This window comes from Phyllostomus discolor, chromosome 7, assembly GCF_004126475.2.
Source record: "Phyllostomus discolor isolate MPI-MPIP mPhyDis1 chromosome 7, mPhyDis1.pri.v3, whole genome shotgun sequence".
NCBI lineage: Eukaryota > Metazoa > Chordata > Mammalia > Chiroptera > Phyllostomidae > Phyllostomus > Phyllostomus discolor.
Window position 1 is genome coordinate 37,534,136 of NC_040909.2, and position 27,888 is coordinate 37,562,023.

The 27,888-nt window shown below is 41.6% G+C and overlaps 1 protein-coding gene across 1 annotated transcript; it reads right to left on the reverse strand.

Moving 5' to 3' along the window:
• Window positions 1-14,153: 14,153 nt before the first annotated feature.
• LOC114501327 (profilin-1-like) lies at window positions 14,154-24,878 on the reverse strand. The gene is made up of 2 exons (XM_036031655.1): window positions 24,575-24,878; window positions 14,154-14,224 (listed from the first exon to the last, which is right to left on the reverse strand). Exons 1-2 carry the CDS (start codon window positions 24,876-24,878, stop codon window positions 14,154-14,156), a joined length of 375 nt encoding a protein of 124 aa, XP_035887548.1.
• Window positions 24,879-27,888: the final 3,010 nt, after the last annotated feature.

Consider the following 27,888-nt stretch of genomic DNA (forward strand, 5'->3'; position numbering starts at 1 on the left):
TCATAGCTTTGAATACTTTTTGCCAGCCCCTTCTTGCCTGCAAGGTCTCTTTTGAGAAATCAGTTGATAGTCCAATGGGAACTCCTTTGAAGGTAATTGTCTCCTTTTCTCTTACTGCTTTTAAGATTCTTTCCCTGTCTTTAATCTTGCATAATGTCATTATGATGTGCCTCTGTGTGTGCTTCCTTGGGTCCAATTTCTTTAGAGGGACTCTCTGAGCTTCCTGAACTTCCTGAATGTCTATTTCCTTTGCCAGATTGGGGAAGTTCTCCATTATTTTTTCAAGTAGGTTTTCAATTTCTTGCTCTTCCTCTTCTCCTTCTGGCACCCCTACGATTCAGATGTTGGAACATTTGAAGTTGTCCCAGAGGTTCCTAAGCCTCTCCTCAGTTTTTGAATTCCTGTTTCTTCATTCTGTTCTGGTTGAATGTTGATTTCTTCCATCTGGTCTATCTGGTTCATTAACACCAAACCATTGATTTGAGTCCCAGTTTCCTACCTGTCACTCTTGGTTCCCTGTATATTTCCCTTTATTTCACTTTTCATAGCCTTCATTTTTTTTCTCTATTTTTTGACCATACTCAATCAATTCTGTGAGCATCCTGATTACCAGTATTTTGAACTGTGCATCTGATAGGCTGGCTATCTCTTTATTGCTTAGTTATATTTTTTCTGGAGTTCTGGTCTGTTCTTTCATTTGGGCCTTTTTTTTTTTTTTTTTTTTTGGTCTCCACCGCCTGTTACGTAGTAAGGGGCGGAGCCTTAGTTATTTGCCAGGAAGGGGCAACTGATCCCTGCATTGTGGAGCTATATGTGGAGAAGCAGTCAGAGAGGTGACGATGCTGCTTGCTCTGCTCTCCGCTGGCTTTCAGTCACTCCCACCACTACCCCCAAGCAAACTGGGCCCTTCTGGTGCTGATTCCCAGGTGGGTGGTTTTGTGTACGTTCTAGGACCCTGTGGGTCTCTCCAATGAACTCTCCTATAAGGCTGGGAGTTTTTCCCACTGCTGCCTCAACCCCCACAGGTGTTTTCAGTCAAGCTTTGAGGCTTTATTTCCCTGCGCTGGGACCCTGGGTTGTGTGATGTGTCTCCCTCCCCGGTTGTTCCTCCCGACCTATGTACACTCAAATGTGCGATTGTCTGCTCTTCCAGCCACCACCTTGCCTGCCCCGTCCTCTAGCTGCCACCTTGCCACAAGTCCTCTCTGCCACACTGCCCATCTCCACCCATCCTACCAGTCTGGATGAATGTTTCTTCTTTAACTCCTTGGTTGTCGGACTTCCCTACAGTTCGATTTTCTGTCAGTTCTGGTTACTTTTTGTTTTTAAATTTGTTGTTGTCATTCTTCTTTTGGTTGTTCGAGGAGGCACAGTGTGTCTATCTACGACTCCATCTTGTCTGAAAGTCTCCTTGAGCATCCTTATAAACTGTTTTGAACTCTGCATCTAGTAGCATGCTTGTCTACATTTTGTTTAGCTCTTTTTCTGGAGTTTTGTTTAGTTATGTCATCTGGGCTGTGTTTCTTTGTGTCCTCATTTTGGTAGCCTCTCTGTGTTTGATGTATCAAGTAGAGCTGCTGTGCCTCCCAGACTTGTTAGAGTGGTCTGATGTAATAGGTGTCCTGTGGGGTCCAGTGGCACAGCCTCCCCTATCACCCAAGCTAGGTTCTTGTGGTGCACTCCTTTGTGTGAACTACGTTTACTCTTCTGTTGTGTTTGTGCCTTGATTGCTTGTTGGCCCGTCCAAGGTCAGCCACCAGATGTGTTCTGCCCGGGGTCACACAGCATTAGCTACAAAGTGATCTGTAGATGGCTGCTACTTGTGCTGGGCTTGGAGGTGCCCAGGTGAGGTCATGCTGTACCATGCTGTGTCCAAACTTTTGGCACCTCTGGGCCACATTGGAAGAAAAACAGTTGTCATGGGTCACACATTAAATACACAAACACTAAGGAAAATTGATGAGTAAAAATAAAAGGTTTTAAATAAATTTATGATTTTGTATTGGGTCACATTCATGGCCATCTTGGGCCACAGATTGGACACCCCTGCAAGTAAACCAAGGCTGGCTGTTGCTAATGCCAGGCCTGGGATGACTTAGTGAGAGGTACAGCGCTCACTGAAGTCAGATCTGCTTGAGAGAATTTAGGAAAATCTGAAGCATGGGCTAAGATAGGTCATTCATTTGGGAAAGCAACTAGAAACAACTTGGGTGAACCTGAAAGTTGGGTGGGGCAGAGCCTCACCAGGGAATCACCAGGGTGGGGCAAACAGTGTGGGTCCAGTTCATAGAGTCTCAGATTTGGTGCCCCCCTGTAGGCTCTGTGGCTTTGTGCAGGGAGGGCTCAGAAAGGAAACAATGGCCTCTACCAGCATTTCTGTCTGGGGGAAAGCTGCCTCCCAACTCTCACCCTGATGCCAGACAATTCAGTTCCTCCATGCATGTCTGGTGCCTTTCAAGGTGCTACCCCCATAATGGAGCTCAGAGGGACTGAGTCTGTGTAAGTTTTTCATGGGCCCTTTAAGAGAGGAACTGCTGGGGAATCCAGCAGTTTCTGTCTTTCATGGTCTCAATCCTCACTGGATTTTACAGCTAGAAGTTATGGCGACTTCTCTTCCTGAGACTGGAACTGTGGGCTGGGGGTGCCTGGTATGGGGCTGGGACCCTTCACTCCTGAGATATCCCCCCAATTTTTATCTGCCACACATGGATGTGGGACCAGCACATTCTGTGTCTGCACCACTCCCACCAGTCTCAATGTAGCTTCTTCTTGAATTTTGTAGTTGTAGGACTTCCATTCAGCTTGATTTCTGATGGTTCCGAATGATGGCTGTTCTATAGTTTAATCACAATTCTGATGTGGTTGTGTGAGGAGGCAAGCCATGTTTACTCACTACCTTCAAGTGCTTTTTTTTAAATTACAGATTTTATGTATTTGTTTTTAGAGAGATGGAAAGGAAGGGAGGAAGAGGAGGAGAGAAACATCGATGTGCAAGAGATAAATCAATCGGTTGCTTTCTGCACACCCCCAACTGGGGACCTGGCCCGCAACCCAAGCATGTGTCCTGACTAGGAATCTAACCAGTGACCTTTTGGTTTGCAGACCAGTACTGAGACACACCAGGCAGAGTGAGTTGTTTTTTGTTGTTGTTGTTTTTGTTTTTTTATCCATGTTAAAAGAGGTCTCTAGCTCTTAATCCTGCCTAGTTAACATTTTGATAGATTTGCATGAAGACAATGTCAGCATTATCAAACTTGTAGTTCATTAAATCTATGGACAAATAAATAAGCCTATTTATTGAATGACCAAATCAGGATTTTCTTTTTAAGTTGAGAACAAAAAAGGGTTTCTATGGCAAGTTACCTCAGAAGGTGATCTGACCACAAATTCCAAAATGGGCAGGCCTTAGTAAGTAGTCACCTCTCAGGCATGTAACCTTTTTAGTAAAAAGTTTATCTCTGACATAAGCAAGACCTGTTCCTTGCTTCTGTGCATGGAGGTTAATACATTTTTGAAATGCCTGTTTTCATCTCCTTCAAAGAACCACCCTCAAGAAAGCACATAATCTTTTTAACTACCTTGTAATCTAATCCCCACCATGCTTTCTGCCACCCTCATGGAATCTTCCCTTCCTTCCCTCCTTAGTTCCAAAATCATAAAAGAAGCTGCAAATGGCCACTCTGGGAAGTCTTTTCCTATGTCTTGAGATCTTGCTTCTAGACTTATCCTCTGTTTGGCTCAAATAAATTATTATAAAAATTCTCTACAGATTTGGACAGTTTTACCTCAACAAAGTCAACAGATCAGAACCAATCTGATATAATAAAATTTAATACAGATAAATGTAAAGTCCTACCAAAAAAACTCTATTAAAGAATTGGTAAAGCATGAGTTAAAAATTGAAAGAGCATGGACAAAACAACACAAGAATTTTAGCTGATTATAAAATCGATAATAAAAGGTAACACACATGGCACTTAAATGTCAGGGACTATTCTAAATGCTTTACATGAAAGTGCTCATTTATTCTTTTAACAACCATGTGAGATAGGTGTTATTAAAAACCCCATTTTGCAGATGAGAAATCTGAGGCCCAAAATGGGTGCTTAATTTATTCAAGGTCACCCAGCTAATAAACCAGAGTCAGAATTTAAAACCAAGCAGGATAGTCCCATAGTTCTCCTCAACTAGGACATTATTATGAGTTAATAGCGTGATGTGGTTGCAAAGAGGTATTGACGTAAAAACATCCAAACATGTAGAGAATTTTCATGAGCTCAGTTGAGCCAAACTGACAACATATGCTGGGGGAGAAGATCTCAGATGATCCAGAGAATAACAATTTTGCGGCTTCTTTTATGCATTTAAACTTAAGGAGGGAATGTAAAGAAGATTACATGCTGGTGGGAGAAAGCAAGGCAGGGATAGGATTATAGGACAGGTAAGATTATATGCTCTCTTGAGGATTCATATCCCCTTCTAGGAGTATTATTTCTGGCATTTCAAAGGTGTGTTGACCTAGATGCACAACAACAATAGACAGAACTGGCATAAAATTTTTCACTAAAGAAGTTACAGGTTTGGGGCATGACTACCCACCATGACCTGCCCAGTTAGGAGTCAAAGGTCAGATCACTCTGTGAGGTTACCTTCCACAGACCCCCTTTTAGTTCATACTAGCAAGTCTACTCAATCTTTATTTAAAAAGTTTTTTAAAATCTTAACCCAAGATATGTTTATAGATTTGATTTTATTTTAGTTTTTTAGGATTTCATTTATTTTTAGAGAAAGAAACACCAATGTGTAAGATACATTGATTGGTTGCCTCTTACACGCTCCCAGCTGGGGACCTGGCCCACAACCCAGGCATATGCCCTGACTGGGAATCGAACTGGTGACCTTTCAGTTCACAGGCCAGCACTCAATCCACTGAACTACACTCATCAAGGCTGCTTATTGATTTTAGAGAGAGAGGAAGTGGGGGAAAGAAAGAGAGAGGAACATCAATCAGTTGCCTCCCACAGGTGCCCTAACCAGGGATCAAAACCAGAACCTAGGTATGTGCCCTGACCAGGGATCAAACCTGCAACCATTTGGGGTATGGGACGACGCTCCAACCAGCTGAGCCACCAGGCTAGGGAGAGTCTGCTCTTAATCTGAAAGTGCATGCTTTAAAATCTTCTCTATAGGTTAGTACCTAATTTTGGGAACCACACTTAATCAAAACAAAATTATTGGAAGTTAAAGACTGAGAAGATTATGTCTAGAGAAGAAAACAATCAGTAGAATACAAGTATCTTCAAATATCTGAAAGCACACATACAGAGGAGAGTACCAGAACAAGTGAAAATATAACTTCTAGTTCGGTAAAAGGAATAATTTTAGTCTATATGCCGCCGAAGCAAGCTAAAAGACATAATTTTATAAAGATCAGAATTGTCCAAAAATCTTCACCTTAGGAAGTATGAGACTATTAATCTTCTCTCCAGAAAAAAATATGCAGACATATAATTTTGCATTAAATTTGCAAGGGTGCAAACTCTACTTTTAAATCTACTCATACTCTGCCCCTAGAGTCAAGTACCCCAGAGTAAAATGGAAAGGTAAAGGATAAAAAGACAAGGATATTCAATAATCCTTAGCAACTCACTCTCGAGTTCGCACACATCCACTTGAACGTGTACTATGTGCTGCTTTCTCAGTGGTGCCCTGTGAGAAACTGCATCCGGGGAGCAGCGGGGAGCAGCGGTCTGCCCCAGGCTTGCCCCTGATCCTGTCACCCCTAGGACCCCGAGTCCTGGCCTGTCTCTTTTTCTCTACCTAAATAAAACTTGCTCCCAACTCTCAAAATAATATTGTAATAATAATCTTTAAAATTTCATGCACCTTAAAATTCTGTGATCTAAAAATATTCTCAACTCTATGCTTTCTAGTTTCTTCTGAGATTCATGATGATACATATTGCAGTAACAGTTTAAATATGACAAAGTCAAAAAAAGTCAAGTCTGCCAAGCGACAATATAAACTACGAGTAAATTCAAAATACTAGGGCTCATTATTCAACCTTTAAAAGAAATATGTTTACATTTAAAGATAAAAAATGCTAATGTACTATTCAATATCTAATATTTAATGTCCAAATTAGAAATTTCCCTCCTCCGCTTTTAAAACTTCATCTTAAATTCTCCCTTTCCACCTGTCATTCCTGGTTAACTGTTAAGAAAAACAGACCAAGAAACAATGGGCTAGAAGTCAGAATACTTAGGTTCTAATTTACTACCTTTGAATTTAATTTTGGCTTAGTCCATTGCCTCATCACATTCTAAAAATTCTCATATATCTAAAAGGACTTTAAAATGGTGAGGTGCTATGTAAATATAAATAACCCATGTAATTATCAACAGCAAGAAAATAAAGCCAGTCTTTTCTATAAAGTTAAAAAAAAAGCAAATAAATATTCACATTTCAATTCCTAATTATAAAAAGCAATCTTTGTCTCCTTAGCGCATATTTTAATGTATAATTTTCATCCACAAATACTTTCCACATTAAGAATAAACATATCTGGTGCCCTGGCTGGTGACTGTGGCTCAGTGGATGAGTGCTAGCCTGTGAACCAAAGGGTCACCGGTTGGTTGGACTCCCTGTCAGGGCACATGCCCAGGTTGCAGGCCAGGTCCCTAGTAGGGGGTGTATGACAGGCAACTACCCACTGATGTTTCTTTCCTTCTCCCTCCCTTCCCCTCTCTCTAAAAATAAATTTTAAAAATCTTTTAAAAAAAGATTGCTTTGCATGGTTTCAGCATTTATAAAAAAATAATAAACATATCTGTACAGTCAAGCTCAAGTTATATTGAGAGGACAAAGCTCAGACAGTTAAGAATTTTGGCTACAAAGGAAAAACTTGAAGGTGCCAGTAAACTACAGTTACACAAAAGGAAAGTTACATTACCACAAAATAGTCATAAAGTATTATCATTGCTTGAAAAATCCATTTCCTCTCTTAAACCACTAGAAATAAAGAGAACTAAAAAGTTAAGAGTTGAATAATTATTGCGCCTTTACTAACAAACATAAATGCCACACTGCTGAAACTGCAACTGTCCTGCCAGAACAGCACTGCAGACGCCGTGCGTGCCCTTACACCAGACTCAAGATCCAGGCACAAGATGTTCCAACAAATCACATGCATCGGGAGCCAGCGCACAAGCCTGAGAGAATCCAGGTTCTACACATTTGATTTTTCCCTTTGGTGCTACTTCAAAGTGGACACTGCTATTAAAAGTTTATTCTAGTCATAGGATAGTGATAAACATTTAGCTAAATTATAGGCTAACCAATGAAATGGAAAAGCAACATGCACTATCAGACCAACTAAATTATTTTATTTTATTTTTTCTTGATTATGCTATTACAGCTGTCCCAAACTTTCCTCCTTTGCTTTCCTCCGCCCAGCAATCCCCACTCCCTCAGGCAATCCCCTCACCATTGTTCATGTACATGGGTCATGAGTATAAGTTCTCTGACTACTCCATTTCCTATACTGTACTTTACATCCCCATGGCTATTCTATAACTACCTATTTGTACTTCTTAACCCTCTCAATTCTTCACCCATTCCCCCACAACCCTTCCCATCTGGCAACCTTCAAAAAGTTCTCCGTATCTATGATTCTATCTCTGTTCTTCTTGTTTGCTTGATACATATATATTCATATTGTTGATAGATATGTATTTATTGCCATTTTACTGTTCATATTTTTATCTTTTTTTTCTTAAGTAAGTCCCTTTAACATTTTGTATAATAATGGTTTGGTGATGGTGAATTCCTTTCAGCTGAATTATTTTATATTTAATTTTGGACAGTTCATGATTACACCATGTAGAGAACAGATGAATAACTTCAGCTATATTTATCAAGTGAAGATGATTTCAAGACATTAAGAGAAAAGTGGTCCATGAAATACTAGACTGTAGAAGTCAAATGAAAAAAAAAAACAACCCAACACTATAGTTTAGGGGAGAAGGGGAAAGGAAGAGAATGAGCTATTGACTAAAAAGAGAGCAAATATGTAGGATCAGGACTCTGAGCCCTCTGAGATAGAATGAGGAAGAGAAAAGTATTCAAATGCTTAAAGAGAGCTTCAGCAGTAAATATGGAAAGGGATGAGCCTGTTAACTGTTTCAAGAGAAAAGAGAAACAATACAAGGCACTTTCCTTAACCAGCATTCACGGTAGTCAATGAAAAAAATGCCAAACTGATGCATGGCAGTTAATATGCTGTGAGCTTTGCTCCACATGCGTCCCACAGATTTGTCCATTACTCCTCATAACAGCCCGAATGGGCAGATACTACTATTTTACAGATGCAGAAACTGAGACCACACACAATGCAAGGTAACACAAGCTGGCTGAGCGCTCATCCACTTAGCTAAACTGTCTCTCTGCGAGAGCTTACAAAAACCTCTGTATTTTTTGTGGAGAGGGGACAGGCTCTCTGGAATTTCTCACAGGAGTCTAGGCCCAAAAAAGTGAGCCTAGACTTAGAGCAAAGTTCCTTTATGGAGGTTATGAGATTCTTCCAAGAGCACAAAGCTTTGTAACTCTGAAAAACATCTAGTAGAGACTGATGGAGATGTGTGGATCTTGAAAGGAAGACAAGACAGAAAACAAGACTTAGAAGCCATCCTTCCCCCATTAAGAGACAGGGAGAGTTGAAAGCAGCTAGCCTTTCCTCTTCTGCACGAGGTTGACTCAGGGACGTTGCCTCCCGGCAAAGTGCAGTGTGGGGGGGGGGGGGGACGGGGGGGGGGGGGGATGCTTTCCTCTACACAATCAAGGGTTACTTGGCCAGGTCTGGAAGGATGCGTGGTTATAAACAGATATGACTCGGGGTGACAAGGGCCCCCTCCCCCCCCAGGCGCAGGGAGGGAAATCTGCCTAGGAGGGTCTAAAGGCCCTCGGCACCAGTGCCCGCGCCCTCTCCCCCAGACCTTACCCCCACAAGGCTGCAGAAGATCAGGTGGGCAGGCAGCGGTGTTCTTCCGAGCCTGGGGCACCCGTGCTTGGCGGCGGCCCGGTCCGGGCGGACTCGCTAGCGGGGCAGGGGTCGGAGATTCGCGGCCTGTCGAGTCAAGGCCCTGGAGTTCGAGGCCCCAGGACGCCGACTGTGTGTGCGCCCTCGACGCTGCCCAAAGAGGAAGGGTCGGGGCACACCCGGCGCCGAGCAGTGGCAGCCGCCCCAGGCGAAATCGCAAGCGGCTGTGTCCGCCCGCACCCGGCCCAGCCACTGTCCCGCTTCCCGGGCGCTAGCTTTGGCGGTGGAGCAGCACAGTGAGAACCGATTGGCCCGAGAATGAATAACGTAAGGCGCTTCCCCCCGCGGATTGGCCGAGTCGGCAGTGCGTGCAAGGAGTAAACAAACCCCGCCTCCAGGCTTTCCAAAGAGAGGAGGGGGCCCCAGAGGTGAAGGGGCGGGGCCGTGAGGTGAAGGGGTATTGTGCTGCAACCCGGGTATGTTCAGCGGAGATTCCCAAGGAGTGCCCCGCAATGCCCCTGCCACCTGGCCTCCCAGCCGTCTGCAAGGCGGGCTGCAGGCCCTAGGCCTAAAATTTATAGACCAGTCCTTTGCATTCTCCCTTCCCCCAGGCTTGACTTTTCCATCCTCCCCCATCGCTAAGGCTCGAAACAGGAAAACCCCATCTCTTTTGAAAGAGGGTAACTAGGCGGTTACCTCTTGGTCCCCAGGCCTTTGATGCGCCTCCCCCTGGGAGCAACTAGAAACGGAACGGAAACAAGTGGCTGTGAGACCACGTGTGGGGCATCCTGTGATTATTCAAAAAATGGATTAGAACTCACTGGGGATGTGGGTTCTTGGACAGGCAAGTAAGATCCAAACCAGGCCAAGTTACCATGTCACGTGGAAGCTGAACCAAAAATCGCAACACGTAACCCCAATACCTGTCTGTTAGTTCAATATTAAAATGCGTGTCTACTAATTATGTGCCTCTGAAAAATCTTGTGTAAGCTTACATTCTAGTGGAGTGGAAAAGACAATATGCAAAAGAAATACGTAAAATAGAAACTATGATACATTTTGATAGGAAAAAAATGTAAGCAGAAAGGGTGTTTGAGGGATGGCTTCTGTTAAATAGGGTGCTCAGAGAAGGCGCAGAAAAGGTACCATTTAAGTAAATACCTAAAGGGGATGAGGGAGTCTTAGAAAGCACCTTTGGACCTTTCTCTGGGGTGGGTGGAGAGACAATTCCTGCATCATTGTATGTAAATAGTTCCTAGGAGTTCAAGAATGCCAGATGCAGCACTTTCCCACTGATTCTAAAATAATTGATTACCTTACATTGTGCAGTTACAAATCAATAGGATTTATTTAGTTTCCACAGAAATTTTGTTAAGGTTTTATGGTAACAACTACTGTTCATGCACTCGAGGGACAAAGATACATAAGTGAGCAAGACAGACAAAACCTCCACCCTCAAGGAACTCAACCCTAGCAAGGGAGATGGATTGTAAACCACCTGAGTACAAGTATAAGCAACCATAATAGAAGTAGGCACAGCACTTGAGCCAATAAGGGTAGGGGGGTAAGGGGTGTTATTAAGGAGCTATAATTTTCTCAGAATCTCTTTGTCTATAAAGAAAATTCAGTACTAAATATTGGAGTAAGGCTACGCTATCAGGGATTCTCTGACCTCTCACAAGTTTCTAAGGTGAAAGTCTGAGGATAATATTCGGTTGAACCATATGAAATTGCTAATACTTGGCAATTTTCATTTGACTCAGCTTAGTCTCTTAGAGTTAACATGAGGATTTTGCTATGTAATGCATATAATAAGTGTTCAATAAATGATGGCAATTATTATAACTTGATATTTCTTTTGAAAAAATGATTTAAAAGCCAGTGTTTTATAATACCTTCCAACACTATGCACCAAGTAAAATGGGCAGTGAAAGTTCCAAATTTTTATTTTAATCTAGCTGTGTTTGATTTAGATGTTTTCCAGTTTGATCTAGCTGTGAATTTCCATGACCTAATCAGAGCATGCTGTAAAAGACACTAAATGTTAGTTTCACAGCAGGCCAAGAATTTTAGAATAAGAAACAGCTTGGTTTTGAAGTAAAAAACTGAAACTACTCCAGAACAGAATAAATTGTCAAGTTGCTTCAGGGAGGAAAATTTATGTAAATCAATTTTTCATTCCCACTCACAGTTCCAATTTAGCAATTTGCACAATAGTCAGCTTTCTCTCTTCCTTCTTATTTCCCCATTAAGGGATCTTATTTCCTTTGAATAGAAAAAGAAAGCTCCCACCATCTCCAGTGCCAGAGAGTAGATGTTTGAAACACGACAGAACACTTATTGATTCAGCAAACACTTATTGTATGCCAAGAACAGTGCAAGGCATTGGAAATACAAACATAAACGTCCAGAGAACTCTGTTCTTGGGTGGTGTTCTTTGTGCTTGGAACAATCTGCCAGTTCACCCACACCTCACCGACATGTGCTTTTACATGAGCTTAAACAACATTTTCTCCAGAAACGCATCCTCTCACTCTCCATCGCCAGCTCTTTTCCCATTAAATTGTGTTTGCCTTTCTAACATTCATCAAGCTTGTAGTTATTCATTTGGTATCTGTATCCTGTGAGACTGCAAGCTCCTCGAGATCCAGAGCCAGGTCATCCTGTTCACTGTCCTCAGTGCTTATGAGAAGTTCTGTAAGTTTTTACTGAATGGATGAGAATGCCACAGCCCAGAACAGCTGGAGAGAGGAGAAAGTCTCTACTTGTAACTGTGCAGGCCTACAAAGAGAGGGCCATGAAGATCTGTTGTAGTTAAAACCCGAGGGATTTCCACGTGCTGCCGCTCTGCTGGGCCCAAATGCTGCTCTCTGTAGGTGAAGCCGTTGGATTCCTGCACCTGTCAAACTTTAACATGCACAGCAGTCACTTAGAGATCTTATTCAAGTTCAGACTCATTTCCAACAAGCTTCCAACTGGTGCTGGTGCTGCTTGTCCACAGTCTGAGTAACAAAGTCCTTACTAGCACCTTTACTTAATGGCACACTTTGAATTTTTTTTTTACTTTTTAAATTAAATTCATTGGGGTGACATTGATTAATAAAATTATATAGGTTTCAAGTGTAAAATTCTACAATACATCATTGGTGTGTTGCATTGTGTGTTTACCACCCAAAGTCAAATCTCTTTCCGTCACCATTTGTTTGACCCCCTTTACCCTTTACTGCCCCCACCCCCTTTCCCTCTGCTGAGCACCACGCTGTCATCTGTGTCTATGAGTTCTTCTATGTGTGTTTGTTTGTTTGTTCATTTGTTGCTTTTAGTTTTATATGTCATGTATGAATGAAATCATATGGTTAGTGGCATTTTTTATCATACAAACAAAACAATCTGTAGTTATCCAAAGAGTTATATATGTGACTTTTAAAAAAAACCTGCAGTTTTTACACCTAATTCATCCAGAAAAAAAAAAAGCCTCCAGTTTTCACACCTAATTCATCCAGTGACTGAAGAAAGAAATAATACTTAAAAAGAAAACTAAGCCCTGGCTGGCATAACTCAGTGGATTGAGCGCGGGCTGTGAACCAAAGTGTCGCAGGTTAGATTCCCAGCTAGGGTACATGCCTGGGTTGCAGGCCATAACCCCCAGCAACCACACATTGATGTTTCTCTCTCTCTCTCTTTCTCCCTCCCTTCCCTCTCTAAAAATAAATAAATAAAATCTTAAAAAAAAAGAAAGAAAACTGTGTGTAATCAAGGCCTGGTCTTCCAGAGACAGTCCTGCTGTGTGCAGCTGAGTCACATCAGTAGGGCAAAGAAGAATCAAAGCTTGGGACCTTCCTCAGCAAGGGACCCTCCTTCTCCTCAGTTCATCATGGGAATGACTTTGTCAGGGTTGTGAAAAGGGTTCACAGTCACCCTTAATAAAAGCAACCTCTTTTTAATGTCAAATCTAAAACCCTTCTATGATAAAATATTTTATTTATCCTAAGAACATAAAGGAAATGTATATGGAATGAGTAATGAATAAACATTCAAGTACCAGCTTAATAAATAGAATCCTAATGCCGCTGGGGCTCTGGGTGTTCTTCCCAACGTGCCTCTCTGCCTTTCTCTCCCCAGACAACCATGTCCTAAATTATAATTTCCTTGGATTTCTTTATAACTTTAACACACGTGTATGTAACTTTAAGCAATATATTGCTTAGTTTTGCATGTTTTTTAAAAGATTTTATTTATTTATTTATTTTTAGAGAGGAAAGGGAGGGAAAAAGGGAGAGAGAGAGAAACACCAATGTGCGGTTGCTGGGGGCCGTGGCCTGTAACCCAAACATGTGCCCTGACTGGGAATCGAACCTGTGACACTTTGGTTCACAGCCCACTCTCAATCCACTGAGCTACACCAGCCAAGCCTAGTTTTGCATGTTTTTATACTACATATATTTGGGTTCAAACTTTATTATTCACCTGCAAATTATTTTCTTATTTTTTTCATTGCTTGTTTTTAAAGAGAGAGAGGAAGGGAGAGAGGGGTTAGAAAGAGGGAGAAAAAAGGGGAGAGAAACATCAATGTAGGGGAGAAACATTGACTGGTTGCCTTTCATAGGCACTGCAACTGGGGACCAAACCTGCAACCTAGGCATGTGCCCTGACTGGGAGTCAAACTCGCGACCTTTAGGTTTGCAGGATGATGTCCAACCAACTGAGCAACACTGGCCAGGGCTGCAAACTATTTTTTCACTCAACATATTGTTTGAAAGAATCATCTGTCTTGATGGATATAGTTCATTTATTGTCACTGATGTAAAAATAACAAAATCCACATAGTCCATTCTCTTATTGGTAAAGTTTGAGTTTTGTTTGTTTGTTTCTAGCCCACTGTTAGGAATATTCTCGTATACCTCCCCTTTGTACATGTGAAAGTTTCCATAGGATCTTAGTCATGTACGACGATGGGAATCAAAATATTTAACAGCTGGTAATTACACAATCTTTGCTTGTTCTCCTTCCCCACTGAGACTGAGGCAACTTCTTACATGCAGGTAGTTCACTTGGGAGAGTGATTTCAATGAACAAGAGTAGGTGCTAGACAGAGTGAAGCATGCAGGCGGAAAAGCTAAACCAGGGACACATTGCTGAAATGATCGCTGCTGAAGACTGCTGAGGCTTCCTGGTGCAGGAGACACTCTGAGGAGCCATGAAGAGCACACCTCAGTATCGGCCATTCAAGCAGTAGAAGAGGCTGCATTTACACACTGGTTCCCATTCCCATCGTCTAAAAGTCACACCACAGGTATCAACTCTGGAGCACTTCCAGGTCTGAACAATGGTGAAAATGACAGAGTGGGTTCCAATGAGTATTCCAAACGGGAGGCAGAGAAATGCCAGCTCAGAAAACAGGAGCCACTGAAAGAGAAGCTGCTGTCAGGTGTCACCTGAGCTTCTGATTACTGCAACAACTGGAATAAAAAGCTGGGCCAAGAGGATGTAAAGTGGGGCGAGAGGTGACCAACGCTGATATAAATAATTGAATAATAAATGGATAAGAGAGAGTCAGCTTTTCCTTGCAGTAGAATTCCAGGGAATAAATGTGAAGAAAGAATAGAAATTAAAAATCGCCATCATTAGGCAAATAGTACTGGAATGATTGCTGCAGGCAAGAAGCATCCATGGATGTGAAAACTAGTGAGTAAAAGTGTGATGGAAAACAAGATATTTATATGGCCTAAAAATGTCTCTTCATTATTAACCAGAAAGTAGAAAATAGTGACCTTAAGATGGAATGACCAGCAGACACCACCTGAATCAAGGGCTCGACGTTAACATCATCAATACGAAGACATACTGGTGCGTCTTTCCAACAGGCACGGAGAAGACCACAGCATCACTTTGGTTTTCTCACAAAAATTCAGAACCTTAACCTAATCACACGAAGATGTCAGGCCAACCCACATGGAGGGACATTCCATCAAAGAGCTGCCAGTATTCTTTTAAAGTGCCAGCGTCATAAAAGGAAGACTGAGGGATGGCCACAGACTGGAGAAAACTAAGGAGATGTGAAAATTAAAAGCAATTTGGGATTCTGATTGACTCCTAGACCGGAAAAAGGCCACTAGTTGGAAAACTAACAAAATTTATATAAGGTCTATAGATTAGTTAACACTGTTGTATCAATGTGGATTTCCTAGTTTCAGTAATTATATTGTGGTGGTGTAAGAGATCAATCAGGAGGAGCTGGATGAAGGGGAATTTCTGAGTACTATTTTATAATTTTTCTGTAGGTCTAAAATTATTTCAAAATAAAAAATGTAAAAACTAACTACAGGGGAATCTTATTAAAACACAGATTCTGCCCTGGCTGGTGTGGCTTAGTGGATTGAGTGCAGGCCTGTGCACCAAAAGGCTGCTGGTTTGATTCCCAGTCAGGGCACATGCCTGGTTTGTGGGCCAGGCCCCCGGATGGGCTGGTGCCAGAGGCAACTGATCGATGTTTCTCTCATACACTGATGTTTCTTCCCCTCTCTTTCTCCCTTCCTTCCCCTCATTATAAAAATAAATAAAATTTAAAAAAACAACAACAACATAAGTTCTGATTCAGAAGCTCTGGAATGAGGCCTGAAATACTGCTTTTTTGAAAAGCACTCTGATGGCAGTGAGGCTACTGCCCAACAGCAGGAATTTGAGTAGGAAGACTCTTTTTCCTCCCCTTGTAGTGAGGTGAAATTGACATACAATAAAGTAAGCAGGCTTAAAGTGAAAAAATTGATGAATTTTGACATATGCATATATCCATGAAATCATCACCACAATCAAGATAACAAATTTATTGAGAGACAACTCCACATGGCTCTCTCATTTCTGTTTGTCTTGAAAGCAGAGGCTCTGAGGCCTTTCTCATAAAATAGAGATAGTGTCTTCTTCCAGAGTAGAAGGCAGTTTTGTTTACTGTCCAACATAATAAAAACAATGTCCTCTGTAGCAAACATTGGGCAGGTTAACTTGCAGTCCACTACAAAAGACTCAGGTTTCCTAAGCCTGAGATTTCTTAGCTGCACTGCAGACTTACTGTGTGCATAGCATCAACCTGGACTGCTCTGGGTAGGAGTTGAGAGGCAAGGGGAACCAAGGCAAGTGTGAAGATCCTAATGTTCGCTGTGCCATGAGTAACTGCGTCCTTCATCTCTGGTCCAGGAGTCTCATATCTTCTGCCAGGGCCCATGGAACTGCGGAAGGCTAACTTGTTAGTTTCCAAGAAGAGTAAACTTTCAGACTTCTGTCAGTTTTTTACAGTGTTTAGTGATGAAGCTAGGGTGCTGAGAGAGATAGGACAAGGACTGGCTGGATGAAATGAGAATTCCCTAGGATTCAATAGCTAATATTCTTGGTCAGGTGGTGGTGGGGGGAGGAAGGGAACCTAGCAAATGTATGTGCCTTGAAATCTCCACCTTTGATCTCTAAAGATATTTTTTAATCTCTTTTTATTTTTTTAGAAATAAATAAAACATTTATTTATTCTTAGAGAGAGGGGAAGGGAGTGAGAAAGAGAGAGAAACATTAATGTGTGGTTGACTCTCGTGCACCCCTCACTGGGGACCCACCTGCAACCCTGGCATGTGCCCTGGCTGGGAATCGAACCAGCAGCCCTTTAGTTTGCAGGCCAGCACTCAATCCACTGAGCCATACCAGCCATGGCAAAATCTCCACCTCCTAATAGGTTCTGTTTATTTTTCTAAATAGTGAAAAATCCAGTATTACTCCATATTATCCCCACTTCCTTTTTCCTACAATTGCTTTTACATAAGCCAGATTCTTTACAATATTGCTATTAGATAGGTAAATTTCAGGAAAGTCAGCTCCACAGTATCTCCATCATACCTCCCTTTTCCTTGTCCTTCTCGCTAGACTAATATACTTTCAACTAATATAAAAACCAAAACCATCTCTCTCATCTAGTAACTTGATATTTATGGTCCCTCAGATTCCCTACTATGGAGTGATACCATGAGCTTAGAGACAGTAATAGGCTCCCCTACGGTCAGGGAATAGAATCCCAGGGTCTGACTGGAGCTTCTACCACACGGAGGGCACTGTGTCTGTGCAAGCCCAAAGCAGTGAGCAGAAACACATCAGAAAAAAATGGCTTTATACACAATACATATAGTTCAATCATTCACTGTTTCTTTGTAGTTTCCCAAACAAGTTTATATGATAATTTTCAGAAGGGATTTTTAATAGCTGCAGGCTAATTCCATCATAGTCATATTTGAAATTATCTTTCCCACAGTTATTCTAAATCTAAATATTTTAAAAGATGGTATATTTTTGTGACAAATTATATCATCTTTTTCCCCACTACAAAGAGCAAGCCTTTCTTTGCTGTCCCCTCTTCTGCATGTTAAGTCGTTACTGTTCCCTGTGAACACTGGGAGGGACTAAGTGCCTGATCATGGGAAAGTGGTGACCTGAACTTCTCGTCATGAAATGGGTATGATGGGATCCACTGAACCACAAAACTGCGTGTCAAAGAAATACAAGTTGGTTCGGCATGTACGAATTTGGGCCCATGCCATTCTGAAAGACATAAGTAAACTTCCTGGGCTGGGAGCTCAGACAATCGTGGTTCTTTCTCATATCTTACCTGTTTTACTTGCTGTTCGTCAGTTCACACCGAGAGTCTCATGGGGAGTTCCTTATGCTCGGCGAACGGTAAGGGGAAAAGCCCAGGGCCTGATTTATAAGTGGATTTTCATGGTTTGCCAGCATTACACTATGATTCTGTTGTATGATTTGTCATCGTAATCCTGCAGCAGTCTGTCGGCCACAGGCAACTCTAAGACAGTTCGGTTTCCTGGCACGGCATGCTCCTATTGCAGAGAACTTGCTTGCTCTGAGTGCTCTTCCAAACTGGCAGCCTTGCAGATTACCTGGTAAATAGGTCAGCACTGCCAGCACTGCATGTCCCCCAGTGAAATATGTTGCCTCCAAAGCCTCAAGAGGCCCACCCGGATTATGTCTCTTTCTTTGCTGCAGATAAAATGAAATGAAGCAACTGATCTCTCAGGACTATCCTACATGCTCCAGAATTTGAGACCCTTAGATGCCCCAACCATCTTTGACAATGTCACTGAACTTTTACAGGATCTATATGCCACACTTAATTGTCTTTTTTAATTATATTTCATTGATTATGCTATTACAGTTGTCCCAATTTTTTCCCCTTTGTTCCCCTTCACGCAGCACCCCCGATTGCCTCAGGCAATTCCCTCAGCATTGTTCATATCCATGGTTCATGCATAGGTTCCTTGACTGCTCCCTTTCCTATACTGTACTTTACATCCCCATGGCTATTCTGTAACTACCTATCTGTACCTCTTAATCCCTCACCTCTTCACCCAGTCTACCCCAACCCCCTCCAATCTGGCAACCATTAAAACTTTCTCCGCATCCACAATCCTGTTTCTGTTCTTGTTTGCTTAGTTTGTTTTTTAGATTTTATAGTTGATAAATATGTATTTTTTTGTCATGTTACTGTTCATAGTTTTGATCTTCTTTTTCTTAAATAAGTCCTTTTAACATTTCATGTAATAATAGTTTGGTGAGGATGAGCTCCTTTAGTTTTTTCTTGTCTGGGAAGTTCTTTATCTGCCCTTTTATTCTGAATGATAGCTTTGCTGGGTAGAGCAATCTTGCCTGTAGGTCCCTGCTTTTCATGACTTTGAATATTTCTCGCCAGTCCCTTTCAGCCTACAAAGTTTCTTTTGCAAAATCAGTTGACAACCTTATGGCAATTCCCCTGCAGGTAACTAATTTCTTTTCTTTTGCTGCTTTTAAGTTTCTCTTTTTATCTTTAACCTTTGGCATTTTAATTATGATGTGTCTTAGAGTGAGCCTCTTTGCATCGATCTTGTTTGGTACTCTCTGTGCTTCCTGGACTTGCATGTCTATTTCTTCACTAAATTAGGGAAGTTTTTGTTCATTATTTTTTCAATTAGATTTCCAACTTCTTGCTCTTTCTCTCCTCCTTCTGGCACATCTATAATGCCAATATTGGGCCTCTTAAACTTGTCTCAGAGGCTGCTTATACTCCTTGTTTTGGGGGGATTCTTTTTTCTTCTTGTTGTTCCAATTCATTGTTTTTTGGTTCCTTATTTCCATATCATTGATTTGATTCATGGCTTCATCCATTGTTCTGTTGTTTCCCTGTAAATTGTTCTTTATTTCAATTAGTGAATCCTTCATTTCTGACTAGATCTATTTTATGCTATTGAAGTCCTCACTAAGTTTCTGAAGCATCCTTATAACCAGTGTTTTGAACTCTGCATCCAATAGGTTGTTTATCTCCATTTCACTTAGCTCTTTTTCTGGAGTTTTGATCTGTCCTTTCATTTGGGCCCTGTTTCTTTGTCACTTCACTTTGGTAGACTTCCTCTGTTTGTTGCTATGTATTAGGTAGAGCTGCTTAAATTCCCTATCTTGGTAGTGTGGCCTAATGTAGGTGTTCTGTAGTGTCCAGGGGCAAAACTTCACCTATATCACCTAAACTGGGTACTCAAGGTGGGCCCTTTGTGTGGGGTGAGTACACCTTCCTCTTGTAGTTGAGCCTTGGTTGCTGTTGGCAGGTCAATGGGAGGGATTTACTTAGGCCAGTCAGCTGCAAACATTGGCTTTGACCACTTAACTACCAGTCTCTGCCTTCTGTGGAGGATCAGCTCTACTGGAGCATGGTCAGAGTGCTCCAGTGTGGTCTGTAGCTGTCCACTGGGTGCGAAGGCTCTGGGGTTTCCTGTGTGGTGCAGACCAAGGTCAGCCTCCACCTGTGTTTTGCCTGGGTCACCCTGCCTGAGCTGTAAAGCAATCTGAAATGGCTGCTACTTGTGATGAGCTTGGAGATTCCTAGGCGAAGCCAAATTGTGAACCTAGGCTGGCTGCTGCTAGTGCCAGGCCCGGGTCTCACTGTAGCCAGCTGTTGCTTGTTTGATAGGATTTAGGAAGTTGTGAAGTATGAACTAAGATCAGTCATATGGAAAAGCAGCTGGGTGGGCAGAGTCTCTGGGGATCTATAAGGTGGGTCAAACAGTGTTAACCAGGTTGATGGAGTCTCAGATATGCCACCAGCTTACCAGCTCTTTTGGGGGGGGGGGTTTAAAAAAGGGACAATGGGCTCTGCTCGCCTTGGTGCCGGACACTTCAGTTTCCCCCTGTATGCCACCGGTGACTTTCAAGCTGCTACCCTAGTGCTGGAGCTCAGAGGGAATAAATCTGAGTAGGTGAGCCCATGTATGGGTTCTTTAAGAGAAGCTGCATGGAGCTCCAGAAGTTTCTTCCATCACCTCAATCCCTTCTGGTTTTTGGAGCCAGAAGTTGTGGGGACTTATCTTCCTGACACTGGAATCCTGGGCTGAGGGCCCGGTGTGGACTGGGACTCCTCAATTGAGAGCTATCCCTCCCAAATTTTTATCCACCACATGTGGGTATGGGAACAGCCCCTTCCACATCTGTGCCCCTCCTACCAATCTGGACGGATATTGTTTCTTTACTTCTGTAGTTGTCAGACTTTCATTCAACTAAATTTCTGATGGTTCTGAGTGATGGTAGTTCTCTGTTTTAGTTGTAATTTTGATATGGTTGTGCAGAGGCAAGCCATGTCTACCTGTGCTGCCATCTTGACTGGAAGTCAATTGTCTCAATAAGACAGCTAGAGTGCTTCTAATATCTGCTCACCAGATCCCATTAGCAAGGTGTCAGGAACCAATGTAATGATCTGGGGTATATAAAGGTGATCAAGTTCACCCAGACTATATTACAGCAGAGAGGAGGAGAGTGGATATAGCATAAGGCCAGATGGGAAAGGTAATCATCAACCCTGCCATCTAAATGCAAACTTACAAAAAAATTTATTATCAATTGGAATAAAGCATCTGCTTGGATCAAACACCCTCATACCGCACTCTACAGCTGCCTCAGGTCCACTGGCGGTCACCTGCACACAGGACCCTGGTGCCTGGAATCGTAGTTACAAATTTCATCACCACATGATTCTACTTACAATAACCTTTTGTCATTCTTTATTGCCCACTGTTGAGCATTCCCTAAGCAGCAGCATGGTGGATCGCAGGGTCGCCGGGGTCACTCCTGCAGCTGTGAGGTTGGCTTCCCATACCCCCACAGTCAGCCTTCCATAAGGATGCAACAAGCCAAAGTGGATTCAGGCCAGATCACATCCCCGCACCTAGTGCCACAGTGTGACACGGAACTGGAGGGACCGGGTGGCAAACTGCACAGTTGGTGGTGGTTTGATCTGCCATTAAAGAGCCAGCTCTAAACTACAGCCACGAAGTTTTACAGACTTACATGCAGGCTAAGAAGCTGCCTCTAACTAAATAAATTTTTCTTTTTGTTGAAAAAAGTCCTTTAAAATTTATTTTTAAATTGCTAACAAGCTCTATAAGGAGTAAGATTTCATATTATTTGTATATTTGCAAATATTCTTGGGTTTTTTTTTGTCCCTAGTAGTTTAATTATATAGGTTCTATTGGGACTACCACATACTCTGCATTTTGAAGGTATTGCTCAATTTATTTCCTGTCATCTGTTTTGCTGATGAGGATCCAGTGACAATTTTACTGTAACAAAATGAAACACATTCACTTTAGAAAAGTTGTCTCTTTCTCTGGTAGATAGCTATATAGTGTTTTTTCCTTTATCTCTGATTTATCTGTAGCTTCTCCACTGGGTACGGCTTCTACCTGAGGACAAAGTCTTTCAGCAATTGTCTCTGTATATTTCTCCCCATTATTTATTCTCTAATTTCTTTTAGGTCCATATTAGACTTATTTTGAAATTGCCCACTATATTTTCAATATCTAATAGTTCTCTAAAAATATTTGTGTATGTGACTATGCTGCATTCTTCTTTTAAAGATTTTATTTATTTATTTTTAGAGATGGGAAGGGAGGGAGAAAGAGAGGGAGAGAAAGTTCTATGTGTGGTTGCCTCTAGTGTACCCCCTACTGGGAATCTGGCCCACAACCCAGGCATGTGCCCTGACTGGGAGTCGAACTGGTGACCCTTTGGTTCACAGACCAGTGCTCAATCCACTAAGTCACACCAGCCAGGGCTAACTATGCTGCATTTTGGTAAAGTACTGTCTTCAAATTGATTTCCTTCAATTGTAAACAGTTTAAACTTTTTAAAAAACTTACTGCCATTAATTTATTATAAAGGATATTTTATCATTATAAGTGATAACAAGGAACAGCCAGATGAAGAGGTGCATAGGTCAAAGTCTGAAGGCGTCCCAGCCACAGAAGCTACAGTTCCCACGGAGCTGGGTAGAGCCACCCTCCTAGCTCATCCAGTCTGGAAACTCCCCACACTCCACTGTTGGGAGATTTTATGAAGATTCCAGTATGTAGGCACACTTGATTAAATCATTGGCCATTGGTGATGTGACCAGTTTAAACTTGATCCCAAAATTTTGAGTTTTTCTTTTCAATTATCTTTTCATATTTCTAAGTGTTCCATTTAAAAAATATCTAGGTGTATTTGATTTATTTCTGTCTGTTTTTATTCTTTACTAAGAGAAAATATCTTGTAAAAAAAATCCTAGCTTTGTTGAGGTATAATTGATACACCATAAACTGTACATGTTAGACATCTATATACACCCATGAAACCATCACAATTAAAAATGAACAGCCCTGGCTGGTGTGACTGAGTACATTGAGCACTGGCCTGCAAACCAAAAGGTTGCCAGTTTGATTCCCGGTCAGGCACATGCCTGGGTTTTGGGCCAGGTCCCCACTTTGGTGCGTGTGAGAGGCAAATGATCGATATATCTCTCACACATTGTTGTTTCTCTCCCTCTCTTTCTCCCTCCCTTCCCTTTCTCTAAAAATAAATAAAGAAAATCTAAAAAAAAAAATGAACATATCAACACCTCCAAAAGTCTCCCAAATCCTCTCTTCCCTGCTGATCTAACTCCGCGTCCAGGCAATCGCTGATTTGCTCTTTGTCATTGTTTACACTCCATACGATCTTTATAGAAATGGCATCAGCCCTGGCTGGCATAGCTCAGTGGATTGAGTGCGGGCTGCAAACCAAAGCATCAAAGGTTCGATTCCCAGTCAGGGCACATGCCTGGGTTGCAGCCCAGGTCCCCAGTGGGGGCCACATGAGAAGCAACCACACATTGATGTTACTCTCTCTCTCTTTCTCCCTCCCTTCTCCTCTCTAAAAATAAATAAATAAAATCTTAAAAAAAAAAAGAAATGGCATCACATAGAATCTACTTGTTATCTGGCTTCTTCAACTCAGGCAATATTTGTAGATGTCCTGTGTGTCAATATTTCATCCCTTTTCATTGCCGAGTTCTCTGTTGTGTGGATACACCCTCATTTGTTTGTCTATTTGTCCGTTCGTGGATTTTTAGTGGTTTCCAGGTTTTTTTGGTTATTACAAATAAAGCTACTATGAAAAGTTATGTACAAGTTTTTATAGGGACATATTCTTTTATTTCTTTTGGATAAATAGGTAGGCATGAAATGCCTGGGTTCCATGGTAGGTATACATTTAACTTTCTAAAAAATTATGTAATTATTTTCCAAAATGTTTGTACCATTTTGAATATGCACTATTTATACTTGATTCCTTTCTTTCTGTAATTCTATTTTTTAAATTAAGGTAATATTCACATAACACACAACTGTTTCCAAGTGCACAGCTTGGTGATATTTAGTGAATTTACAATGTTGTGTGAACATCACCTCTGTCTCCAGCATCAAAACTTTTTGTCTCCCCAAAACATCATGTATCCATTACGTAATCACTCCCATCTCCCCCTGGCAGTCTCGAATTTGCTTTCTACTCTTTGTATCTGCCTTTTCTAGACATTTCATGTAAAAGAAATCACACAACACATGACCTTTTTGGGTCTGGCTTCTTTCACTGAGCATGTTTTTGAAGTCTGTCCCTGTCATACAGTTTCAGTACTTCATTCCTTTTTATGACTAAGTAATATTTCATTATATATATATATATATATATATATATATATATATATATCAGTTTGTTTATCTGTTTATCCATTGACTGGCATTTGAATTGTTTCCAACTTTGGCTACTGTGAGGAATGCAGCCATGAACATTCATGAATAAGTAACTACCTGTTTTCAGTTTGGGGGGTATATACCTAAGAGTGGAATTGTGGGGTAATACGCCAATTGCCTGTTTACTTTTTTTTTGTAGAATTTTTTTTATCCAGAAAAAAGTCCAACAAAGTTTTCCAACCCCACACTGGAGGGCTACGGGTAGGGGGGGGTGCCTGTCCATCCAGGCCTGTCCCCAACCCATGTGGTTTTGGTGGCAATAAGGGGTATGGGTGATGGTCCCCCAATAAAAATGGTGTATGTGTGTATGTTTGGGAAGGAGAGGGTTGCAAACCAGTTGCGGGGGTGGTAGTAGGAAGGGAAACACAAGCATCAGAATTGGGAAGGCCACAGAGGGGAGGCATTTTATCATGTGTCTCGTTGACCATACCACCATGGGCACCTTTGCCCATCAGTGCGACTAGCGTCTTGGCATTCACAGTGACAGCGATGTTAAAGGTGCAGGCCTCGACTGTGCTCTTGGCACAAAGATCCATGATAAATTCCCCATCCTGTAGCAGTAAGTCCGGGATCACAGAACATTTCTGGCCCCCAAGGGTCAGACCATTCACAAAAGAGCTTTGACCAGTCTTTGCCAACCAGGCACCAGCCTCAGCTGGCGTGAAGCTGAGGAAGGTTTTCCTGGGGACCACGGCCCAGCTAGAGGATAAGGCCTTATAGCCGACGATGGCCATGTCCTGACAGGCCAGGTCCCCCAGGGGGTGTCCGTGAAGGCATTCCAGCTGGCCAGGCTGTGCGGCTGGGGCAGGCACGGGCTGGGCTCTGCGGCCTCCGGCTGGGGGGCAGGGCACGCGCTGCCTTCTGGACTGCGGCTCTGCTAACCGTACATGTTTAATTTTTTGAAAAACCTCTGCAGAATTTTCTATATCTTTACTCACACTCCCCTTTAAAAAACATCATAGCTATCCCAGTAGGGGTGAAGTAATATTTCACTGTGGTTTTGACATGCGCTTCCTTACTGTCCACTTGATGTTGAACACCTTTTCATTTTGGCTGTTTGCATATCTCCTCTGGAGACCATTCAAGACCTTGGTCCATTTTTAATTTGGGTTGTCATTTTTTTTTTTTTTCCGCGAGGGCTGTGTTGTAAGAGTTCTTCAGGTATTCTAGATACTAGACTGTTGTCAGGTATATGATTTGGAAATATTTTCTCACATTCTGTAGATTGTTACTTTTGCTTTTGGTGTCAAGTCTAAGGATCCATTGCCAAGTTTCTTGCTTTTATGTATGTTATTCCTTTCTTTATTTACTTGACCTATTTTTTAAAAGGTTTTTAAAACCTACTTATTTTATTTTCAGAGAGAGGGGAAGGGAGGGAGAAAGAGAGGGACAGAAATATCAAATGGTTGCCTCTCACACACCCCCAACTAGGGACCAGCCCCCCACTCAGGCAGGTGACCTGACCTGGAATTGAACCAGCGACCTCTCTGTTCACGAGCTGACGCTCAGTCCACTGAGCCACCTCAGCCAGGGCTCTACTTGACCTATTTAACTAAAGGATTTTGAATTGTATTTCACCTGATGATTGCCTAGTTTCAAGGCTGGCAATGGAAGTTTTCATAGTTGTCTCTCCTCCACCTCTTAGTTTCGTTGCGTTCACTTAAACACTCACGCCTCCATGTTAGCACTTGGTCTCCCGTGTGTACCTGAGATCTCCGATATAGTAAGAAATGAGGGGTCTTACAATTGTAGTCCAGGAGCCACAGAGAGCAGCAATTTTGTTGAGATGTTTTTATACCACTTAAAAATATATTAAACTCTAACTGTAGCCACTATTTGTTAAAAATTAAAAATAGAACTACCATATGACTCAGCAATTCCACTCCTGGGTATTTATCTGAAGAAGCCTGAAATGCTAATTTGAAAAGACATAAGCACCCCTTTGTTCATTGCAGCATTATTTACAATAGCCAAGAATACAGAAGCAACCTAAGTGTCCACTGATATGTGAGTGGATAAAAGTGTGGTACATATACACAACAGAGCTCACTCAGCCATAAGAAAAATGAAATCTTGTCATTTCAACAACATGGATGACCCTAAAGGATGTTATGCTAAGTGAAATAAGTCAGACAGAGAAAGACAAATACTATATGATTCACTTATATGTGGAATCTGAAACACAAAATAAATAAACAAAACAGAAACAAACTTATAGATACAGAGAACTAATTGATGATTTCCACATGGGAGGGGTACTGGGAAAAAAGGTAAAAGGATTAAGAAGTAACGAAGAAAGTCCCAGTTATAAAATTAGTCAAGGGGGTATAAAGTACATCTAGGGAACATAGTCAATAATATTGTAATAACTCTGAATGGTGTCAGATGGGTGATAGACTTATGGGGAAGATTACAGAGGTTGTACATCTGAAACTAATGTAATATTATGTGTCAACTGTATTTTAAAATAAAAAATCATTTTATGCCCTGCCTGGTGTGGCTCAGTGGATTGGGTGCCAGCCTGAGAACCAAGGGGTCACCAGTTCAATTCCTAGTTAGGGCACATGCCTGGGTTGTGGGCTGGGTTCCCAGTAGGGGCACACAAAAGGCTACCACACATTGATATTTCTCTCCCTCTATTTCTCCCTCCCTTCCCCCTCTCTAAATAGAAATAAATAAAATCTTTAAAAAATAAAAAATTATTTTAAAGACTAGCAAGGAAAAAAAAGGAAGACCAACCCATGAATTAAAAGATATAACCACCAAATAGAGTGTGTGTGTGGAGTCTTACCTACATAATTTAAATCAATTATTTAAAAATCAGGCAGTCAGGGAATTTTGAACATGATAGGTAATTTATGATATTGTTGACTTTGTGAGGTACCATAATAGGATGGTAGGGAAGTGATTTGTCTGTATGTATTTTTATTTTATTTGGGTATACTGGACATATAAGTTTTAGGTATAGAACATAATGATTCAGTATTTGTATGTATTGTGACCTGATCACCACGATACAGTCTAGTTAACATCTGTCACCATACAAGCTTACCACATTTTTTTCCTTATGATGAATTTTTAAGATTTACTCTTAGCAACATTACAATTCAACTATACAATACAGTATTATTAACTATAGTCACCTTGCTGTACATTACTTTCCATGCTTTATTTATTTTATAACTGGAAGTTAGTACCTTTTAATCTCCTCACCCATTTTGCCTGTTCCTACCCCATTGGCAACCACCAATCAGTTCTCTGTATCCTGAGCTCCTTTTTGGTTTTTCATTTTTAGAGTCCATATAGAAATGATACCATGTGGTATTTGTTTTTGTCTGAACTTGTATGACTTAGCATAATGCTCTCAAGATTCAGTCACATTACAAATGGCAAGATTTCCTTCTTTTTGTGGCTAGATAATATTCCACTGAGGATACGCGGTCTGTATTGAAAAAGTCCAGCCATTGTTAACACAACGAGAATGGGTTGCATAATATCCATGTAACCCTGGCAGCCAAGGAGAACGCATACGTGTGAACAATGCAGACTTCACTGTTCTAGTCAGTGGGGGTCGTATACACTATTGAGTGAGCATGTGTACTGTGTGGCCATCACCTTCAAAATGACTGAGCTAGTAGAGCAACAAATCTGCATCACATTTTGTGTTAAGCTTGAACATTCCTCTCTTGAAACTATTCGGATGACTCAGAAGACCACAGTTATGGGCAACTGGTGATTGGCAGC